At 31.3% G+C, this 20646-nt stretch overlaps 1 protein-coding gene across 1 annotated transcript; it reads left to right on the top strand.

Moving 5' to 3' along the window:
* Positions 1–18053: 18053 nt before the first annotated feature.
* On the top strand, positions 18054–20238 carry LOC8287417 (phosphoglycerate mutase-like protein AT74H). The gene is made up of 5 exons (XM_002509796.4): positions 18054–18874; positions 18960–19079; positions 19191–19404; positions 19522–19602; positions 19707–20238. Exons 1-5 carry the CDS (start codon positions 18382–18384, stop codon positions 19798–19800), a joined length of 1002 nt encoding a protein of 333 aa, XP_002509842.2. The 5' UTR covers positions 18054–18381; the 3' UTR covers positions 19801–20238.
* Positions 20239–20646: the final 408 nt, after the last annotated feature.

The raw sequence follows: 20646 nt of genomic DNA, 5'->3' as shown, positions 1-20646 counted from the left end.
AAATGAAAGAATTGATTTTGATATATCTCATAAACCTATTGAGATAAAAGGAAACTTTTTTCCTGTTGTGTTTGCTTTTGGTACAATACTAATTAACTCTAAACTTATATGATCCTTATTGCTTGCATTCCAATTAGGGTATGTTATTAATTAAGCAACCATTGCAATAAATAAGAGAATATTGGGATCACACTGGTCCATTTGCATGAATCATTAATGATTCTAGTTTATGGGTATTGGATTTACTATAAGCATTAATTTTTTTCTTAATTAAGGAAATAGATTTTCTTACTAATAGGTGCAATTTAATTGATATAAGACTTTCATTAAGACTATGGGATATTGAGTTTAAAACTAATAAAAAAATGAAAAGAAAGATAGCCTTGTGATGACATGATACGGTATTGTGTTAAATTAACCTATATATTGTTCAAAAGCCATCAATTATTCCGTTATGCTGTTAATAATTCAGTGGTGAAGGTTCCAAGTTCTGAATACACCCATTTTTCCAAAGAAAAAAAAAAAGATTTCAATGTGCAGAAAAATGATTTAATCATAGGCCAAATAAACCCATTTTCAATCTCACCCTATTTTCCATTTCTGTGTCGGCATGTATAGTAAATTAATAAGTATATTTGGCATAGAAATCACGTTATCAATGCACATTTCTATTGACAAGACAAATCCAATTATCTAAGTTGAAATATCAACGCAATGATTTGATAATTAATTAATCTTAACCACGCTTTTGATTTTTATTTTAGTTTTTAATCTGTCATGTTATTTAGGAATATGATGATTTTAATTCATAATAAAACTCACTAATGGCAAGAATTTGAATATTAAACCACTTTAAATTACAAGATAATTAGTCCTCCACTCTAAAAAGTACCCCAGATTTATCATCAAACTGTTAATCCAATTACACTAAATAATATTTTCTGTCCATTGTTAATAGAAAAAAGAAAGATAGCTATGGTGCGTAATGCAAAGAGTAAAATTTGTATATGTATGATGCAGGTGCAGATGCAGACTGTAGTCTCACTGTCTTGCGGCAGTCCAAGCAAAATACAGGCAACAAGTTGTTTGACTTATATAATGTAGGAGAGTGGCCCCAAAAAGGAATTTGTTGGTGGGTTAATTTCAATTTTAATTTTGGTAGGTACTATGTTGATGTTCAAAAAGTTAAATCACTTGTTTCTTGACACTCATAATACTTAAAAGCTATATTTGCCTCATAAAATAGGTAACAATATAATTATTATTTCATCGTTATAAGAACATTTATATTCAATGACATATTTTAGCAAAAAAAATTATTTTCGTTGATAATTATCGACGGAATAATGATGCTTCAATCATAAAAGAAAATTTTAGAAAAGAAGAAAAATGATATTTAACAAAAATGAATATATTTGTCCTTAAATTAAAATTAAACTTAGTGCAAATTTTGAATAGAAATAATTAGCGTTATTTTTTTTAGTATCAATTTTAGCGAGAATTGAATAGAAAAAAAAAACACTTTAGCGATAGAATTAGAAATCTATAACTAAAATATGAGCATCCAAAACATTATCCATGAAAACATTTTGATCTGATGGTAATATAAACTTCAATTGGGTGCAAAAGATCTTATGAATTAATAAGTTCCTTAAGACAAGCAGAACTGACCTTCTAAAAGGCCAAAAAAATCAAGAGAAATTGATGGTCATAAAAAGCGCGTTTCCTTTTGTGAAAAATAATCTAATTGAAGAAAGGTCGGCTGATCTATCAAAAAGTAATTTATTTTATTTCTATTATTTTTGGTGAAATGCACATTTAAACACCCGTGATTTTAATCATTTAGTTTTTTAATACTTTAACGTTGGATTTGATTTGATAGATACATCAATTTTATTATTTGTAATATTTAAAAAAAAAAAAAGAATGGTTAGAATGTGGCTTTATTTAACATATCCATTTATATTATGTATAGCTATTATAATATTTTTATTAAATAAAAATTTAAGTGTCTATTAAATTATACTGGAAACTGAAATTCAAAAGATAATGAAAATATAATTTAAATGTTTGTTAGATAAACTGAAAGTTAAAGTATCAAAACAAATAAATCATCAAAATTTAAATATCTAAATATGCACTGTGTCTACTACTTTTAAACTATATAAATACTTTAGTAATAAAATTAAATATAAAAAGATAAATATAAATGTTAAGCACCAAAAAATATATATGTAAAATTATTTACTGTTAATTATTATCAATAGTGTTTGGGAGTAAATTCTGCTTTTATGAAAAGACTTTCTATTCAATAATACTAAATTACTTATTCACTTGACTTTTAAATGAATCTAAATATATACATACTATATTTTATATTTTCATTTACTTTGCTATTCTTATAGAAAAGGAATTTCATCCGCATTACTAGTTTATTAAAAAGAAACTCAACGCTTTTATAATGAAGAAAATATATATACCTATTTTATAATATAATAATATTTATCTATTACAATTCAATAAATAAATTAAAGCACTACTACCTAGGTTAATATATATATATATATATATATATATATATATATAAAGAACAAGATCATTGTATAGACTTGGCTAGATGAGCTCATGACACGATTCAATTAGGTGTAGGTAGAGTCTTTTCCTCATATTTTTTTGGTGTTCGAAAAATCTATAAATATATGAAAAGCGGTTGTTTTTGAAATGTGGAGGTCTGGAATTCAAATCTCCACTTCTGTATTGTATAAGATTTTATTTTTATTGCGAATGCAAAGAAATGACTACTTTCTATTGTGTAGTTTACTGTCCATTGAGCCTCCAGTGGATTAAAAAAAAAAAAAGCCATATGAAGTTTAGAATTTGAATTAGATTACAAAAGCACAAGTAAAGAAATTAAAGACCCAATTAAAAATCGATGAGAAAAATAAACCGGATAAAAAATGGTGTAAACCCAAAACCCTTTCTTGAGGAAAAGAAACCTCATTGGATTGGAGTGGAAAAGAATCTTAATGAGCAACAAGAGAAGTGGGGTTTAGTGCTCCAAAGTGCAAGTGCGAATTTATATATATATATATAGTGTAATGATAAAAACGTTATGAAATTTCACCCAATTTTTTATTATGTCATTAACTTTAATTTTTACCCAATAATTTAAAATATATTAAATAGGATTTTTGCGGATAGTGAATTGTTGTCTCAAGAATTTTAATATAAATATATATCTAAGAGTTAAATTTAAAATCTTAATTAAATTAAGAAAAATATTATTATCTCATCCATACCGTTGATTATATTTTTTATCTACCTAGGCAATGTTGCATCATGTTAGAAGACACTTATAGAACTTGTAATACAACGGTAGTCAACATATTTTAATTCTCACAATACAATCAACATAAAGTATTAAAAGATTCATATATTCAATTAAAAAAATATAAATTAATTACAGATTCAAAAATAATTGGATGATGTCATTAGGCCTAGAATAAATTGGGTGTAGAGCCTAATAAATTAGGATGAAAGGAGTGCTGTATATATTGAGGAGGTCAGGTGGGCGCAAAGGGGCATGCAAATAGGCAATAATAATAATACCAAAAATTGTGGTCCACTACTACAAGTCTACTGTTATTATCTCCAACACCATATCTTTTTCTTGACCTTATTCACTATAAATACAACTGAACATCCTCTGCCACCCACCTCCTAAATTTATACGTTTCTTGTTTTACATCTTATGGTCCACTATTCAAGTGTGAAAAACATCCAAGATGTATACAAAACACCCAACTTTTCAATAGGGTGGAGCATAAATTTTCTCACAAAATAACCGAATGAAAAAATTAGTTTATAAAATTATATATGAAAATGCAATTTTCTTTTTGATATTTTAGTTCGTAATATATATATATATACTGAGGGCGGGATTTGATTTGCAGACAAATCCATTATTGAAGGGTTAGAGGCTGGATCGCTTGCTCATCAAATTTTACTTCTCCCTAATAGGAGCTTTTACTAGCAAGGGCGTGTGGAGCTAAGGAGGTGGATGAGACTCTATTTCAAGGCTTCAGGTCAAGTCCCCTCACTTCAATAATATCGAAAGATTATAAGAGTCGCCTTTCTTTCTCCCAACATCATTCTCAAATAAAGAAAGTATGGATTGAGTGGGTCCTTTCTATCTCCTGTAGGGAGCGATAGTCGGTGTTTGGTTTTGGAATCAAAAAATAGTTGCTGAAACAGCTAACAGGGAATGGCCAGCCGCAACAATAAAAGGTTGCTCAACTTCATATACATTGGAAAAAAAGTCATTTATATCGTTCCATTATTCATTCCTTAGTCAAGTCACGAAAATCGAAAATAAAAATTACCTCATAAAAAAATATAATCCTTCGATTCTAGAATGATCCACGCACACTACTCTTTTTGTTAGGAATTTAGCTTATTAAAGCGGAAACCAATAACAGAGAATTGAGAATTACAAAGAAGTTAAAACTAATACAAGGCATTAAAATGCAGAGCCTATTTATACAAGCAAACAAGGAGATAAAAAATAAAAATACATGGCAAAGCAAAGAAATAGCAGTAATGGGTAGAGGCCATTACGGAAGTGCAGGTGAGTGGAGTTGAAAAAGTCCTAACTACTTTTGGGCCACTTATTATTTTAACAATCTCCACCTTGGACCAAAAACCACCATAAGATTAATAACTGGAACAACCAACTAAACTCAAGCATTGTTTGAACTTAGCAATAGGAATAGGCTTGGTGAGCATGTCTGTAGGATTCTCCAGTGTGTGAATCTTCTGAACAACTATATCTCCTGCAGCTACAATGTCACGAATGAAATGGTATTTGACATCGATGTGTTTGGTTTTGGCATGGTATGTATCATTCTTGGTGAGGTGGATAGCACTTTGACTATCTGAAAACATAATGGTCCGACCTTGTGTAGCACCAAGCTCCGTAGCCAAACCCTCGTAGCCATGTAGCTTCTTTGACACCCTCTGTGCTGCAATATATTCGCCTTAGTCGTTGATAATGCGATAGGCTGGGCGTAGCTTTCAAACGATATGCGATTCTGAGTGAAAATATAAGCTGGATAGTGATCGGCCTCAAGATCACCACCATAGTCAGAATCTACAAAGCCCACGATGTCGGTGAATACGGAAGAATTTCGATCAAAGACCAAGCCCAAAGAAGAAGTACCCTTTAAGTACTGTAGAATCCATTTTACCAGCGTTCCGGTGTTCCTTGCCGGGGTTGTGCATATATCGGCTTACAACACTGCATAAGCCAAATCAGGGTCTAGTGCATACCATAGCATACATAAGACTTAAATGACATTAGAGTAAGGAACATTTTTCATATAAATCACATCGGCATCCGATTTAGGACATGAATTAGAGGACGACTTGAAATGTCGCCAAGTGGGGTAGAAACAGACTTACAGTTTGACATATTGAATCGATCAAGCATCTTTTCAATATACTTTTCCGGGATAGATAAAGTTTACCGGCGATCCTGTGTATCTTCATACCAAGAATCTTCTTGCCGCACCTAGATCTTTCATCTCGAACTCATTGCTTAGTTGAGACTTCAACTTATTCACAAGAGACATGTCGGGAGAAGCAATGAGCATATCATCAACATAAAGCAATAAATAGATAAAAGACCCATTAGAATTTCTTTTGGAAATAGACACGGTATCATATTTGCTTCTTGAGAAGCCTTGTCTAGTCATAAAAGCATCAAAACGCTTGTACCATTGCCTAGGTGCTGTTTGTTATAGAGATTTTTCGAACACGGTGCTCTTTCCCGGGAACTTCAAACCCCTCGGGTTGATACATGTAAAGCTCCTCTTCAAGATCTCCATATAGAAATGCAGTCTTTACATCAAGTTGCTCTAATTCCAGTCATATAAAGCAACCAAAGCAAGCAACATACGTATAGAGGTATGACGTACTCTGGAGAGAAAATCTCATTAAAGTCGGTACCTTCGCATTGATCAAATCCTCGAACAACCAGTCTTGCCTTCCACCGTGCTTTCTCAACACCGGGATGCCATCTTTCCTTTTATAGATCCACTTACAACTCAGTGGGCGTTTACCTTTCGGTAAATCTACCGATTCCCAAGTCTCATTTTTATGAAGGCTTTCCATTTCCTCTTGCATAGCAACCGTACCACTTGGATGAGTTAGTACGGAAATAGCTTCCGAAAAACTAGATGGATCACTTTCAACTTCCCGTACAGCGGAGAGAGCATAAGCAACTAAATGAGATTCATCATTATCATCATACCTAGAAGGTTTCCGATTATCCTCCTAGGGCGATCTGGGCAATAGAATACTCTTATTGTGGCTGAGTAGGAGGTGCAATTGTAGTAGATGCATCATCAGTAACATCATCATTGATGTGAGTAGTATTCTCATTGGTCTCTAATACAAACTCCACCTTTTGCCCAATATTCTGCTCATCACCTGTACTGGGAGCAACAGTAGAATTTTTTCCAGAAGAGAATAATATTTGCTCATCAAAAGTGATATCTCGACTCATAATGATTTTTCTAGAATCAGGAGACCAAAGACGATACCCTTTTGACTCAGAAGCATAACCGAGAAAAATGCATTTAATAGCTCTAGGGTTTAATTTACCCGTACTAGAATGAGCATAAGCAGGACATCTAAAAACTCTCAAGATAGAGTAATCAACAGGATTACCTTACCAAACTTCTTCTGGAATTTTAAAATCAAGAGATGAGTGCGGAGATCTATTCACCAAATAGCATGCAGTGGAAACAGCCTCGGCCCAGAAGTCACGCCGCTTCCACATCCCAGCATTAGAGAGCATACAACGTGCTCTCTCCAATAGAGTCCTGTTCATACGTTCTGCGACACCATTTTGCTGAGGTTTTCCTGGCAAAGTCCTGTGTCTGGCAATTCCATTTGTTTCACAGAACTCGTTGAAGTCTGAATTGTAAAACTCCAAACCATTATCTGTTCTGAGCTTCTTGACCTTTTTTCCACATACGTGTTTCAACAAGAATTTTCCACCTTTTGAAAGTAGAAAATGCTTGATTTTTGTGCCTTGAAGAAATAAACCCGGACTTTACGTGAAAAATCATCAATAATTGACATGAAGTATCTACAACCTCCCAGAGATTCAACCTTAGTTGGTCCCCATAAATCTGAATGTATATATTCCAATACATCTTTGGTACGATATGTAGCAGTAGAGAAACTAACTCTCTTCTGTTTCCCAAAAACACAATGCTCACAGAAAGGTAATTTACCTGTACCTGAATCTCCTAGGAGGCCTTTCTTGCTCAGGATATGCATGCCTTTCTCACTCATATGCCCCAGACGCATATGCCATAGTTGAGTGAGATCAGTATCAACCACTGATGAGGATATTGCTACTGAACCTGTCACAGTACTGCCTTGCAACACGTACAAGCTTCCGGAGCGAGAGGCTTTCATGAGAACAAGAGAACCTTTGATGACTTTCAGAACTCCATCTTCAGCTGTGTATTTGCACCTTCCAGAGTGCCCAAGGATATCAAGTTTCGTTTCAAATCAGGAATGTATCGAACATTGGTAAGCGTCCGATTACATTATCATGAGTTCGATCCGCACACTTCCAATTCCATTAACCTTGCATTGAGTGTCATTACCCATCAAGTATTCCACCATCAATCGGTTCCGGAGAGATGAACCAATCTTTGTGAGGACACATGTGGAATGTACAACCAGAGTCCAGGATCCACTCAGTTTTGCTCCGTTTATCATTGCAGCTAACAGATAACAAAACGTCATCCTCTGAATCACTTGCAACAACACTAGCTTCAGCGGATTTCGTTTCTCTCTCTTGTTTGTTCTTCAATTTGAAGCATTCTGACACTTCATGCCCGTGCTTCTTGCAGTACTTGCAGGTTTTGTTGGATTTGCGTCCTTTGGACTTAGACCTTGATTTTTTACCGGTATTCTCCGTTTCAAGTGGACGCCCCCGAACAGCCAAACCTTCACCTTTGTCTTCGGACTTAATTTCTAAGTCAAATTTCTCCTTGGACAAAAGATTATACTTCACGTCTTCAAAGGTAAGGGTATCCACATTACCATATAACATTATTTCTTTGAAATGCTTATATGATACAGGAAGAGATACCAACAACAGAACAGCTCGGTCCTCATCATCAATTTTGATATCAATATTCTCCAAGTCCAAAAGAATCGCATTGAATTTATCTAAGTGAGACTTAATGGGAGTACCTTCTGCCATACGAATGGTGTAAAGTTGCTCCTTTAAGCGTAGCTTGTTTGCTAGAGATTTGGTCATATAAAGTGATTCCAGCTTTGACCACAACCCCGACGCCGTCGTCTCACCAACCACCTCACGTAGAACCTCACTAGATAAGCACAATTGAATGGTTGAGAGTGCTTTTTCATCCAAATCATCCCACTGCTCATCGGTCATTGTAGCAGGTTTCTTTGATTTCCCAGCCAATGCTTTGTTTGAACCATTCTGGGTGAGAACGGCTTTCATCTGGACCCTCCAGATAGAAAAGCTAATTTTCCCGTCAAACCTCTCGATGTCGAACTTGCTGAACGTCGACATATCTGGAAGTAATTCTTAATTAAGACAGCTCTGATACCAATTGTTAGGAATTTAGCTTATTAAAGCGAAAACCAATAACAGAGAATTGAGAATTACAGAGAAGTTAAAACTAATACAAGGCATTAAAATGCAGAGCCTATTTATACAAGCAAACAAGGAGATAAAAAATGAAAATACATGGCAAAGCAAAGAAATAGCAGTAATGGGTAGAGGCCATTACGGAAGTGCAGGTGAGTGGAGTTGAAAAAGTCCTAACTACTTTTGGGCCACTTATTATTTTAACACTTTTCTCCCTCATCCATATTCTAAGGTATAGATTGGGGGATACAGTTGAATACTCATCCAATACTCATCTTTTTTGCGAGGTAGGGTGGGAGAGTCTGAAAGAGTTGAATTACCGGTCCAGGCAGGACAAGAATGAAAGTCGATCGGATGAGCTGCTAGTTCTCTTGACGGGCTTGCCGAATCCTAAAAAATTGATTCTTAAGGAAGCGTGATAAGGGAGGGTAGGGGTTGTCGATGCCTAATGGAGGCAGAAGTCGGACCATTGGAGTTATTTAGTCGAGTGGGCTGATTGAAAGAGGAGGGAAGACAACTCAACTGCCAGCGCAAAAATAGAAAAAGTCATGCCTTTCAAAATTGAATTATTCTAAGATTTATTGCTCGATTTTGCATGCTCTGCACCCAAAATGCATAGAGACTCGCAAAGGCAGATTCGAGTTGATTGGTTTGAAAAATAATGATGAGAGAAGCAGACTAAAGTTAAATATAATAATATATTGGTGCTACTGTAGAATCTTATAAATGGGGTGCGCATATATATATAGTTTATGCTGCATGCTAAAAATAGTGTCACTTGATTGGAGGGTTAATTAGCTATGGTTATAAATGGGTGCATGAGATGTGGCACGAGATCATGGTAGCTTATTGGATGAATTATGTAAATTAATGATTTAACTCACACGGTCGTATAATTTGATAGACAAACCTCATTAAACACGGTACACTAATGCAAGATTTTCGACATCTTGGTACTTACGAACTTTCCACAGGCATGAATTTCTTATGTGAAACAATAATTTGATTTTTTTTTTTTATTTTTGTTTCGTTGAAAGCTATAAGTACTTAATTCTATTTAGAGTTTGTCTTTAGTTTCTCATCATTAACATAGCCATCCTGCTTTCTCTAAATTCAAAATTTAATTTTTGAATTTACAACTTATTTTATATTTGTGAGATTTATTCTCTTTATCCTATTATTACATGCTGCATCTATATACATAAACAAACCCTGATTATTTAATCCTAGCTCTTACCTTTTGGCAATTGGGTATATATAATAATAATAATAACAACAAAAAAAGAAAAAGAAATTCGAGAATAATATAAATGTTGAGACAAGATGTGTAAGAAGCTTAACAAAATGAATGGGGGCCTTGCAAATAGAGAAGAGAGAGGATGTCTTCTGATGGGTAAGTGAAAGAGTGTCACTTTCGTAAACCCACCTAAAATATTCACTTGGCACAAAGCTCTATCGTACAAGGACCAGCCAGCTCCATCATAAATAATGCCCTTCTATTCTATCTAAGCTCCACCTACAATGGGCGCGCTTCTGCATCAAACCGCTCCACCATTATAAGATTATATTTCATATATAATATTAACCGGAGTTATTTTAATGTATTATGACTGTCCGTTACAGTATAAATTTGTAAAAAATTAATTTTATTTTTATTTTAATATTTATTAATATAATAAAATAATATGTTAATTAGATATTATATAATATTTAATTATTAATCGATTAAATATATTATTTTTATTTATTTTTAAAATTTAATCAATAATACTTGATAATTATAAAATTAACTTATATAATTTTAAAAAATATATACAATTAATAAATTATTTAAAATAATATTGAATAATTGTCTATAATTAAAAATACATTTATAGTCAATAGTACTGTAACATATTTACAACTGATTTCGAATCATTTGATTATGAATCATAAACCTATAATGGTATTATATACTAATCATTTCCTTTTCCATTAGCCACTGAAATATGGTTCTCAAGAAGTAAACAAATAAATCTGCAATATGCATAAAAGTAGGAATAATTTGATAGCAAGCAGATGATTTACTGGGATCGGATTAATATAGTCAATTATTAATTAAATATTTGATTAATATAATTAATTAACTAGTATATTAATTTGATTTGGATAAAAAATTGAATTTAATTAGTATAATAAGAAATAAAATATTTTATATTTAAAAAAGTATAATTCTTGAAATAAAATAATTTATTCAATCAGCTTAAAAAAAATGAAAGATTTAAATCGATAGCTTTTCTAGAAAGGAAATAGATCATTAAAATTCTTGATGTTGGATCACTTTTGGATAAGTGGCGATCTCTCCTACTCCGAAGAATTGGAATCATCGAAACGTCAAGCTCACCAAGGGATCCATTCTCAATTTTTGAGTGGGTTCTTATTATGTTACCGAATAAAATAATTTGTCCTTTTAAAGTTTTTCATATCACATTTTGACATATTGAAAATGTGTTTTATATTTATTTCATCCTAAATAGCAATCTTTTTAAATTTAATTTTAAATTATTTTACGTTTCAAAAAAAACTACATATTTTAATCCAAAAAACATTTATTTTGTTTTATTATCAATTTATAAATATTAATTAGTAATACTAGAAATTTCTAAAATATCATATTTGATTTATTATTGTCATTCACAATGTGTTTAAAATTCATTATATCTATTTAGTTTACTATTAGCCAAGTGTTGTTTATTATTATTTTTAAATAAAGATTTTATAATAATATAATCAAAATAATAGTATTAGTATACTCCATGCTCTCGAGAGATGATTAAAAATAAACTTAAAGAAATTTTAGACATATGTCAATGATTTATATACATAGACATAGTATTAATATATTGCATTTAAATTTTTTTATTATTAATTTATAAATTATTAATATAGTAACTATTAATATTGAAAACTCCCAAAATACTAAAGATTTTATTGCAAAAATTATAAATATTTTTACATTTGATATAATGTTGTTAAAATAAGAAAGTCTATTCAATTTTTCCAAATTAACAAAAATATTTATTATAAAAATAATAATAATATTTTTATTACATGCATTTGATATATTATTTGTCAAATTTTATACACAATATCCTTTTAAAATAAGGCGGTGTATCTTTAAATTCTGAATTAAAAAAATATTTATAATTAAAATAATAAATAACATGCAGATAGATTATTAGTGTTTAAATTTTTGTAATATCATATTCAATGAGATTAATTGTTAAAATATTCAATAGAATTAAAAGAACATTTTAATAATTTACTGTTTGAGAAAAATTAACATTCTAATTTTTATATTTGTATCAAACAAAAGAGTAAAATAATAAAAACATTATTTAAAATATATATATTTCTTTTTTTATCTATTAGAAGTCCAACGGACATAAATATACAAAATTACAAATTATTCATTATGAAAACGATAACTCTCATTAATATTAAACGGTTTAGAAATGTGAATTCATTTGATGGTAAATATATAAAATTATAAATTATTTATTATGAAAATAAATTAGAATAGGTGTTATCGACTAATCAAATTATATTTATAAGTAAGTCTAAAAATTATAATTTATTATTAATCATTTAAAATTATTAGGATAGTTCAGTTCAAGTAGAAATAACGATACAACGGAACGAGTTATGTAATCTTAATATTTTATTAAATCTTCTAACAACAACCTTATACTTGTGACATGGGTGTTAATTAATTTGATTTGAGTATGAGTTTTGATACAAGGCGAAAATTCCGATCCTTAGATAGATTATTTATCCATGATTTACTTGCAAAATACGACTTAGAAGGGTTCATACTATGTGCCTAGAAAACCACTCTGAAGCTTAAATTAGTCATTGAATGAGATTTGAATATAAATGTTTACAATAGTTAAAATTGACCTTTTTCTTTGAGCAAGTGACCTCTTTGGATTTTTATAATAATGATTGTTGGGATTTTATTTTTTAGAAAATAGTTAATAGTGGTGTATTGGTAGTAGAATAAATAGATTTCTATATTTATGGAGGAAGTGGTGAACGTGGATTATAACTAAGTATGTTGCGCTAGTTCGGTTATGTGAGTAGCTTATGTTCTATGACAGGAGACCTGATCGGTATAGTGGCGAGCCATAGCTCGCATTATAAACATAAATAACTCACAACATTTATGTTAGTAAAATTCAAATTGTTGATAAAAATATTCAAACCTAAATCACATTTATTTTTAAAATTAATTGCTCGGTAAAATCTTTTTTTAAGAACTTTAGTTTTAATATAGTTTCTTTCAATCATCAGAAATTTTATTGTAAAAGTTAAGTCAGTTATTTTGAGATGAGCTGGTTAAAATATTTAATTCAAATTTGGATTGAAAATAATTAGACAACACGTAAATTATTAGTCTCTCTTAAAAATTAACAAAACATACAGTACTATGAGTATTTCTTAATTACAGTATATCAGAAATCTATGACCAGAGATTAGAGAAGTGTAAATAGGTTATTAATTAAATTAATTTTAATTTGGATGTAATTTTTAGCATGATGTAAATTAAGTTACCGGATTTACTTTTTTATATTATAATTTTTTTTTATATTTTCTTATTTATCCGATGTGGGATAATTATCACATCTTTCAACACAATAGATAAATTGAGTTAAAAGAAAAAGATATTTATAATTTTAAAAAAGAAAAAAAATCCATATTGAATAAGTTAATAAAATAAAGAATAAAATCTGTAAAATTAAATATAAAAATGAACAATTTAATTATTAAAAATAACAAATAGAAGACATCAAAAGATGAAAAATATATGAATAAAATAAAATTTAAATATATATATATATAAAATGAAATTATTATCCTCAATCAAATTTGAAACAGAATTTAAGATTTTTCAAACTTAATGTATTAATATTGCAAAAAAGTTGAGTATTTTTATGAGCTTTCTATGGGAATAAAAATTTAAAATTCTAATGATATTTTATTAGATAATAATATTTTTATGATCATAGTATATTAGATATATAAATATAACTTGTCAGGTGTAAATTGTATGAATCCAAAAACAGTTAAGGTAAAATAAAATAAAATTGTGTCATTTTGTAAAACTATATTATCACCCCTCAATTTCAGTTTATTGGTTTATAAGTATAATTATGAATTTAGTAGGAGTCCTCACTTGTCAAGATAATAGAATTCAAGACCAAATGTAGATGGTATATGGGTTCTGTTTTCTTTTAAAAAGAAAAATAATAAATGGGGTGGGGTGTGAGAAAATATAAATTATTTCCAAATTTTGTTGTTAACTTTAAAAAAAGGAAATGTTAAAAGAGATAAAGCTTTCTTAATAGCGACCAACAACTTCCTTCAACAAAAAAAAGAAAAAGAAAAAGTGACTAATAACTTAAATTCTGTGCCTAGTTTCCTAGTGCAATCAGCTCATAAATAATATAATTAAAAATAAAGTTAGTTAATAATAACAGGAATAATAATAATAATAATAGGTCAACCGTCAACTTTATTTAATTCAAAACATAAATAGGGATTTGTGACTAATGTCATATGTTGTAATAGTTAAGACCAGCTTTCCCCACAAAAATAAATTAAAAAAAATGGACCACTTTGGATAAAACCTTTTACCAACCGCAGATTGGAATTTAGTTTCCAAATAATCTTCAGGAATATTAATAAATGTCAAGTTGAATTTTCTTTCAGATTCCTCCACATATTTTGATTTCTTTCTTAGCAGAATTTTCTTGATACTCAATCATTTCTTTGATATTATTATTATTAATCAACTAAAAGTATAAAGTTTTAAAAAATGTAATAAAAAAAAATATGATTGCTCTTTTTTGAGAATAGTTACTTGTCTTATTTAATATACTTATGTTGTTTATATAGCAAAAGATAATGAAAAAGGATCCCTCAGTTGAGTTATGAACCCAAACATGCAAACATGCTATTTAATCTTAATTTTCAAATGGAATTTTTGCTAACCTTAACTAGCACGTAAGGGAAGTCACCGACAGAACTAAAGTCAATACAAATGACAAATGAAAATAATTAAAAATCAACCAAAAAGAAAAGAAAGCTTTTGGCTTCTTGCATCAAGTGGAGATCTATCTGTTAAAGCATGTTATTTTGTTTGCTAATGATGGGTTTGTTTCTTAATTTTTCTTTTTACAGTTCTATAAATATAAAATACATAAGAGTGCACAACGCTTTGTAAGTTGATTTTCCAGAATAAATTGAAGTTAATTATGCTTGCACGTATGCAATATTATATAATAAACCCTTTTAATTGCATTGTCAATCACAAGAAGTTTCTTTGAAGGGTACTGCCAGTTATGCGATTGGGTAATTAACAAAAGGTTAAATTTTGTTTTTGTTTTGGGTAAGAGACAAAATCAACGAAAGCTACTCTCTTGTAAATAATTGCATATTGAATAATTCTAATAAATTTCTACGAACTGGGTCCTTGTGTTTGTAATGGAAAGAGATAGCTAGGGGATAAAGAAGATGGAATGCATGTGTAAGTAAGAAGTAAAACAAACTACCGTCGATTTCCACAATTAATTCAACATCTACGGATAAGGTTTCACATTCAAACACACTCCCTTTTTAGAATACTCGAATAATTTCTTCAAGAGGTAACCAAAAAGACACATAATTGCAGTAGAATGTATACTTCCTAAATTGTGCATCACATTCTTATGTATGGTTATTAGTTTAGTTACTCCTTCCCTCTCTCTCGATCCCTCTATTATGTCTAGCATTAACAAAATAAATGATTCTGAGTTCTGACCTTCAATTCTTACTTATCAGTTACTCAATTCTTACTTTTTGAGACTTTACTGAAATTATAGATATGAACTATAAGAGGGGGAAAACCAGAATCCTATTAGTAGAATGCCACCAAAAATTAATAAATAGCCATCTACCTCATGCTCCGTAGGAAATATAAGAATTTCAAAGCTTAATCCAGTTTGCCAATTGGGGACGCACCCTAACAGTTGTTGTCAATATCCTTTACTTGATCTGTTTTAACTTCCAAAGGGCTTCTTTCAATTCTTTTTTCCTCTTAAGTGTTTGGAGTTAATCACTCCATCCCAAGAGTTAGGGGTATATATATATATATATGTGTGTGTGTTTCGTTACAAAATAAATATCATTTTCCATTGACTAATTGACACTATTTTTGAGCTTTATTTCCATTGTCACAAAACTAGAAGTCCAAGTTTCACTTCCCATGATCACCGAACAGATTTATTCCATCCTTGCTTGCTCCATCAAGACTTAATTTCACTTAATACCTACAAAATATATGAATTTAATTGTCAGCATATATGAGGAGATATTAAATTCCAAAAGTCAGCCCAAGAACATATTAATGGTAGCCGAGAAGAATCCCTGAGATGCTCTTTGTGCACATAAGCGGATACAAGGAATGTCACTGCCAATTTCCAAGAATCAGTCTCAAAGGGTCAATATCATAAAGAAATCTCTACATGCCTTAAGCCCAATTTGCATCAATATTAACTCCAAATTATATAAACCTTAATGCAGGTCAACTATATAATGCTTACTTTAATATTTCTTGCCTATGCCTAGTATTGTTCCTCCAAGTTATCGACCACCTTTGTCAATAACCATCTTTTGTGGTACTATTAATCTACAATAATTAGTAGACTAATATCTTACACATGTGTGGATAGTCTTGTTGAAACTAAAAAGTCTTATGTGCTTTTCCTCTCTCTATTTATTTTATGCATAATAACAAGATAAAATGAGGCTTTTGGGAAAGGTATTAATTATTAAAAAGATACCCCAAAACACACACACGCACAAGAGAGAGATAGCGATAATAAGTAAATGGTTTTTATTACCCAATAAGAGTGATTAATCACTACAAGCCTTACACTTCCCTAGCTCTTCCTCCAAAACTGGAGGCAATTCCTTTTGGTCTACGACAAGACGCAAGACAAGGTATGGTCGTAGTACCTTAGGTTTATAGAATTCTAAATATACATATTAATGTCTAGAACAGCATTAAAGATTCTTACATGAATTATGCTCATAATGCTGTACGGGACAATGTTTGACTAAATTAATAGAACTTGAGCCAATTTATGTGACTAATTTTGTTTGAATGAAGTTAACGAATCATGGGTTCTTACTGAAAAAACTAGGGTTTAGTAAAAATATAATCATTTGCTTATAGGCTACGGTTAAAGGAAATGACCTTATTTTTATTAATGAACTAATTAAGCATGAGAACAATCCACTTAATTAATGCCTAAGAATTTAGTTTCCCAAGTGTAGGGTAGTAATAATAGTTCTCACCTACTCAAAGAAAAAGAAAATGCTAGATTTCCGACTTCTGACTATTCAAATCAATTAATGCCTCATTATTTCGATGGTATAATATTCCCACTAAATCAATCATTCTTTCCTCATTGTTAATTTTGAGCACATACTTTTAAATACTTGGAAAATATTATGTTTATTTTTTTGAGGTCTACAAGGTGAATGGACCACTTCCAAGGCATAATTTTCATAAATCACTCGAGCATCTTAGAAAATTCAAAGATGATTGATACGTTTGTGTTTTAACTCGGAAAACCTTTTCAAGGATTTGCAGGGTCCATTCTCAGCCCAGCAGCTCAAAACTCGGCCCTAATTTGTATGGTTAGACTATATAAATATACAGATTATTGGGCTTAGACATCGCCTCATTAGAAAGAAATTCACATATTTGAGATCCCAAGATGGGGAAAGATTTATGCCGTAAAGCTGAACAATTTTTAGTTGGATTACTTCACTAATATAAGTATATTTTTAATATTTATATTATGAAAAATCTAGTTTTAAATTTCATATAAACACTTTCTTTTCACACGTGAGCATTAATATATTAGCAGTTTTTTTAGTTATTAGCAACATGTTAATATTTAATTAATTCGTTATTCTAAATAGCTGTTTTACATTAAATTTTGGATTTAAAGTTTTGAATCATTTGGTTGATGTAATTATTCTACTATATAGATGTAATTAGGACAATTTATTTATATAAAATGAAATTAATTTTAAAATATTTTAAATTTTTGATATCTGTAATAATAAGAGCGAAATAACTAATATAAATATATTTATCGATTGTCAAAGATTTAAAATGAAGGGAAATTGATGGCATCACCAAAGAGAGAAAAAGAAAATCGTTGAAAGGAAAGACATAACCAAAGCTCATTCTCATTACCTCAGTTCCCTATGAAGTTATGTACCACAGTATAACAAAATAACGAAAAGGGTCCCCTACCCATTTGTACCGCATAGAGCCATATAGATAGATAGAACAAATATTGGCCACACACGATGGCATAGGGCACAAAGCAATAGCACAACTGATGCCAACTCTAGCAAAGAAAACCAAAATTTTCATCCTGAGTGCCTATCGTTTTAATTACTTGTCCTTGCTGCAGACCGCATTGAGATTTTGCCAAGTTTTCATTAGCCAGCAACCGTAAGCTGTATGTGCTTCGTATATCTGCAATCAAAATTAACAAAAGCTACACTTTGAACATGACTCAACCACCCACTTTTCACCTCCTAATTCTCTTGACATTATCTCTGTTTCTTCTCAAGAAATGGCCTCATTTTCTCTTGCATTCTTCCCAGCATTATCTCAGTCACTTCCACAGCAAAAACTGGCTAGTTTCAGCTCCATTCAATGCTGTAAGAACCCAAAGGAATCCACTGAAGTCTATACGAATGGGCAGGTTAGTTTTCCTGAAAGGAATCCTCTTTTGTTGCACTCAACAAGAATTCCACCACCTAGGCCTCGCCGGATAATACTTGTTCGACATGGAGAAAGCGAAGGAAACGTTGATGAAAGTGTGTACACAAGGGTTGCTGATCCAAAGATTGGACTTACTGAGAAAGGTAAGGCCCAAGCTGAAGAATGTGGGAAAAGAATCAGAGAAATGATTGAGAAAGATGGAGTTATTGATTGGCAGGTTTACTTCTATGTGTCGCCATATAAAAGAACTCTTCAGACATTACAGAATTTGGGTCGAGCTTTTGAGCGTCCAAGGATTGCTGGCATGAGAGAAGAACCTCGTTTAAGAGAACAGGATTTTGGTGTGTATTTATGAATGTTCTTTTTATCCTCTAGTAAATTCAAACAAGATATGATGAGTGCATGTCTTTGTTCTTTCTTTGTAAGGAAATTTTCAGGATAGAGAGAAGATGCGAGTTGAGAAAGCTCTTAGAATGCTCTATGGTCGTTTCTTTTATCGGTTTCCTGATGGAGAATCTGCAGCTGATGTTTATGATCGAATTACTGGTACTTAAAAACTATTTATGTCTTGCCATTGCTATTCTAGCAAGCGACTGAACGAAAACGATCTTCTTTAAATTCCATGATTTTGATACTTTTTTTAGTGCTTATGAACAGGATTCAGAGAAACGCTGAGAGCAGACATTGATATTGGACGATTTCAGCCGCCAGGGGAAAGAAGTCCCAACATGAACTTAGTGATTGTGTCTCATGGCCTCACATTGCGAGTGTTTCTAATGAGGTGGTACAAATGGACTGTGGAGCAATACGAGGCCCTCCACAACTTTGGCAATGGAGGAATGATGGTTATGGAAAAAGGTTATGGCGGAAGGTAATCCTACTTCACGTGCAGTTGAACCAAAATTGGAAGTTAATCATGTAGAAACACTTGGAAGTTTAGGTAACAATCTCTGCTAATTACAGTAGAGACCCCATCTAATATTTGCAGGTACACCTTATCAATGCATCACACAGAAGAAGAGCTAAGAAAGTTTGGATTGACCGACGAAATGCTGATTGATCAGGAATGGTAAAAGCTAAAAATCTCAACTATACATTTAAAAGTTTCAAATAGTGAATTGCATAACCCTGTTTTGCCCAACTTAAAAAAGTATTATATGGCTTCTGATAAAGGCAAAAAACTGCAAGACTTGGCGAACTAAACTATGATTGCCCTACGATGAATTCTTTCTTCACCCATTTCGATGATGAGGGCTGTAAAACATGATTCCTAGGAACATGTATTACTCATCAACTCAGCGTCCTGCAGCGAGAAAAGCTGAACAACATCAAAACAGGCTACAATGCATTGCAGAGTTGGCTAACAGCTCCAGAAGAGCAGACCATTTTTCCGTGGTGAAACATTTTATATTGTGTAAAAAAAGCCCATGGAAGGTAGGCATACTTTAGCAGATCATGGCTTAAGATTTGTATGCTTTAGAGATCTTGGTTTGGATTTGTCTAATGCTGTGTAAATCCTGCACATAAGCAAAGGGATGCCAACTTTGCCTTGTGCTTGGCAAGTCTCTCCCCTGTTAATTTTACCTACTGGTGTTGGTAAACTTTTGTGTTATCAGATACAAGCAATGATTTTGGCTTGTAAGAGACTGCTGAGATACTCAACTCAGTTAAAGAAGTGGCTATAAAAATGTTCTTTTTATTTGAATTATTACTTTTTTTTTTTTTAAAGATATCCAGGTGTATGAAATATTTATATGAAAAAAACCCACAGTTCATTCTTAAGTATGGCTTCACTTGCTGAAATTTGCATGTTTTCATGAGCATATACAGGTCACCAAATTAGTGCTGAGTGTTAAGAACATGCCAATTTAAGTGTTTCGGGGGTAAGCAATAAAATTCAGGATGCCAAATGGTAACGCGGAAGAAGTTAAGGTGCTTACATATACAATTAATGTAAAGAATTAAATAAGAATTCATTTGAAATTAAAACATATAGAAATTGATACATAGAAATTTTTTAAAGAAAAACAGGAATCAAAATATAAAGAATAATTGGAAAAAAAATCGTATTCATTTGAAACTAATGGATTCATGTTGATGAGCTAACTATTTT

Source organism: Ricinus communis, chromosome 5 (genome assembly GCF_019578655.1).
Source record: "Ricinus communis isolate WT05 ecotype wild-type chromosome 5, ASM1957865v1, whole genome shotgun sequence".
NCBI classification, from domain to species: Eukaryota; Viridiplantae; Streptophyta; class Magnoliopsida; order Malpighiales; family Euphorbiaceae; genus Ricinus; species Ricinus communis.
The sequence above is the reverse complement of the archived record's forward strand: the minus strand, read 5'-3'. Positions and strand labels throughout refer to the sequence as shown.

Coding starts and splice junctions, on each gene's coding strand:
- LOC8287417 (XM_002509796.4), top strand. CDS start 18,382: ATGGCCTCATTTTCTCTTGCATTCTTCCCAGCATTATCTCAGTCACTT. Junction 19,405..19,521: donor GAAAAAGGTTATGGCGGAAG/GTAATCCTACTT, acceptor TAATATTTGCAG/GTACACCTTATCAATGCATC. Junction 19,603..19,706: donor ATGCTGATTGATCAGGAATG/GTAAAAGCTAAA, acceptor CTTCTGATAAAG/GCAAAAAACTGCAAGACTTG.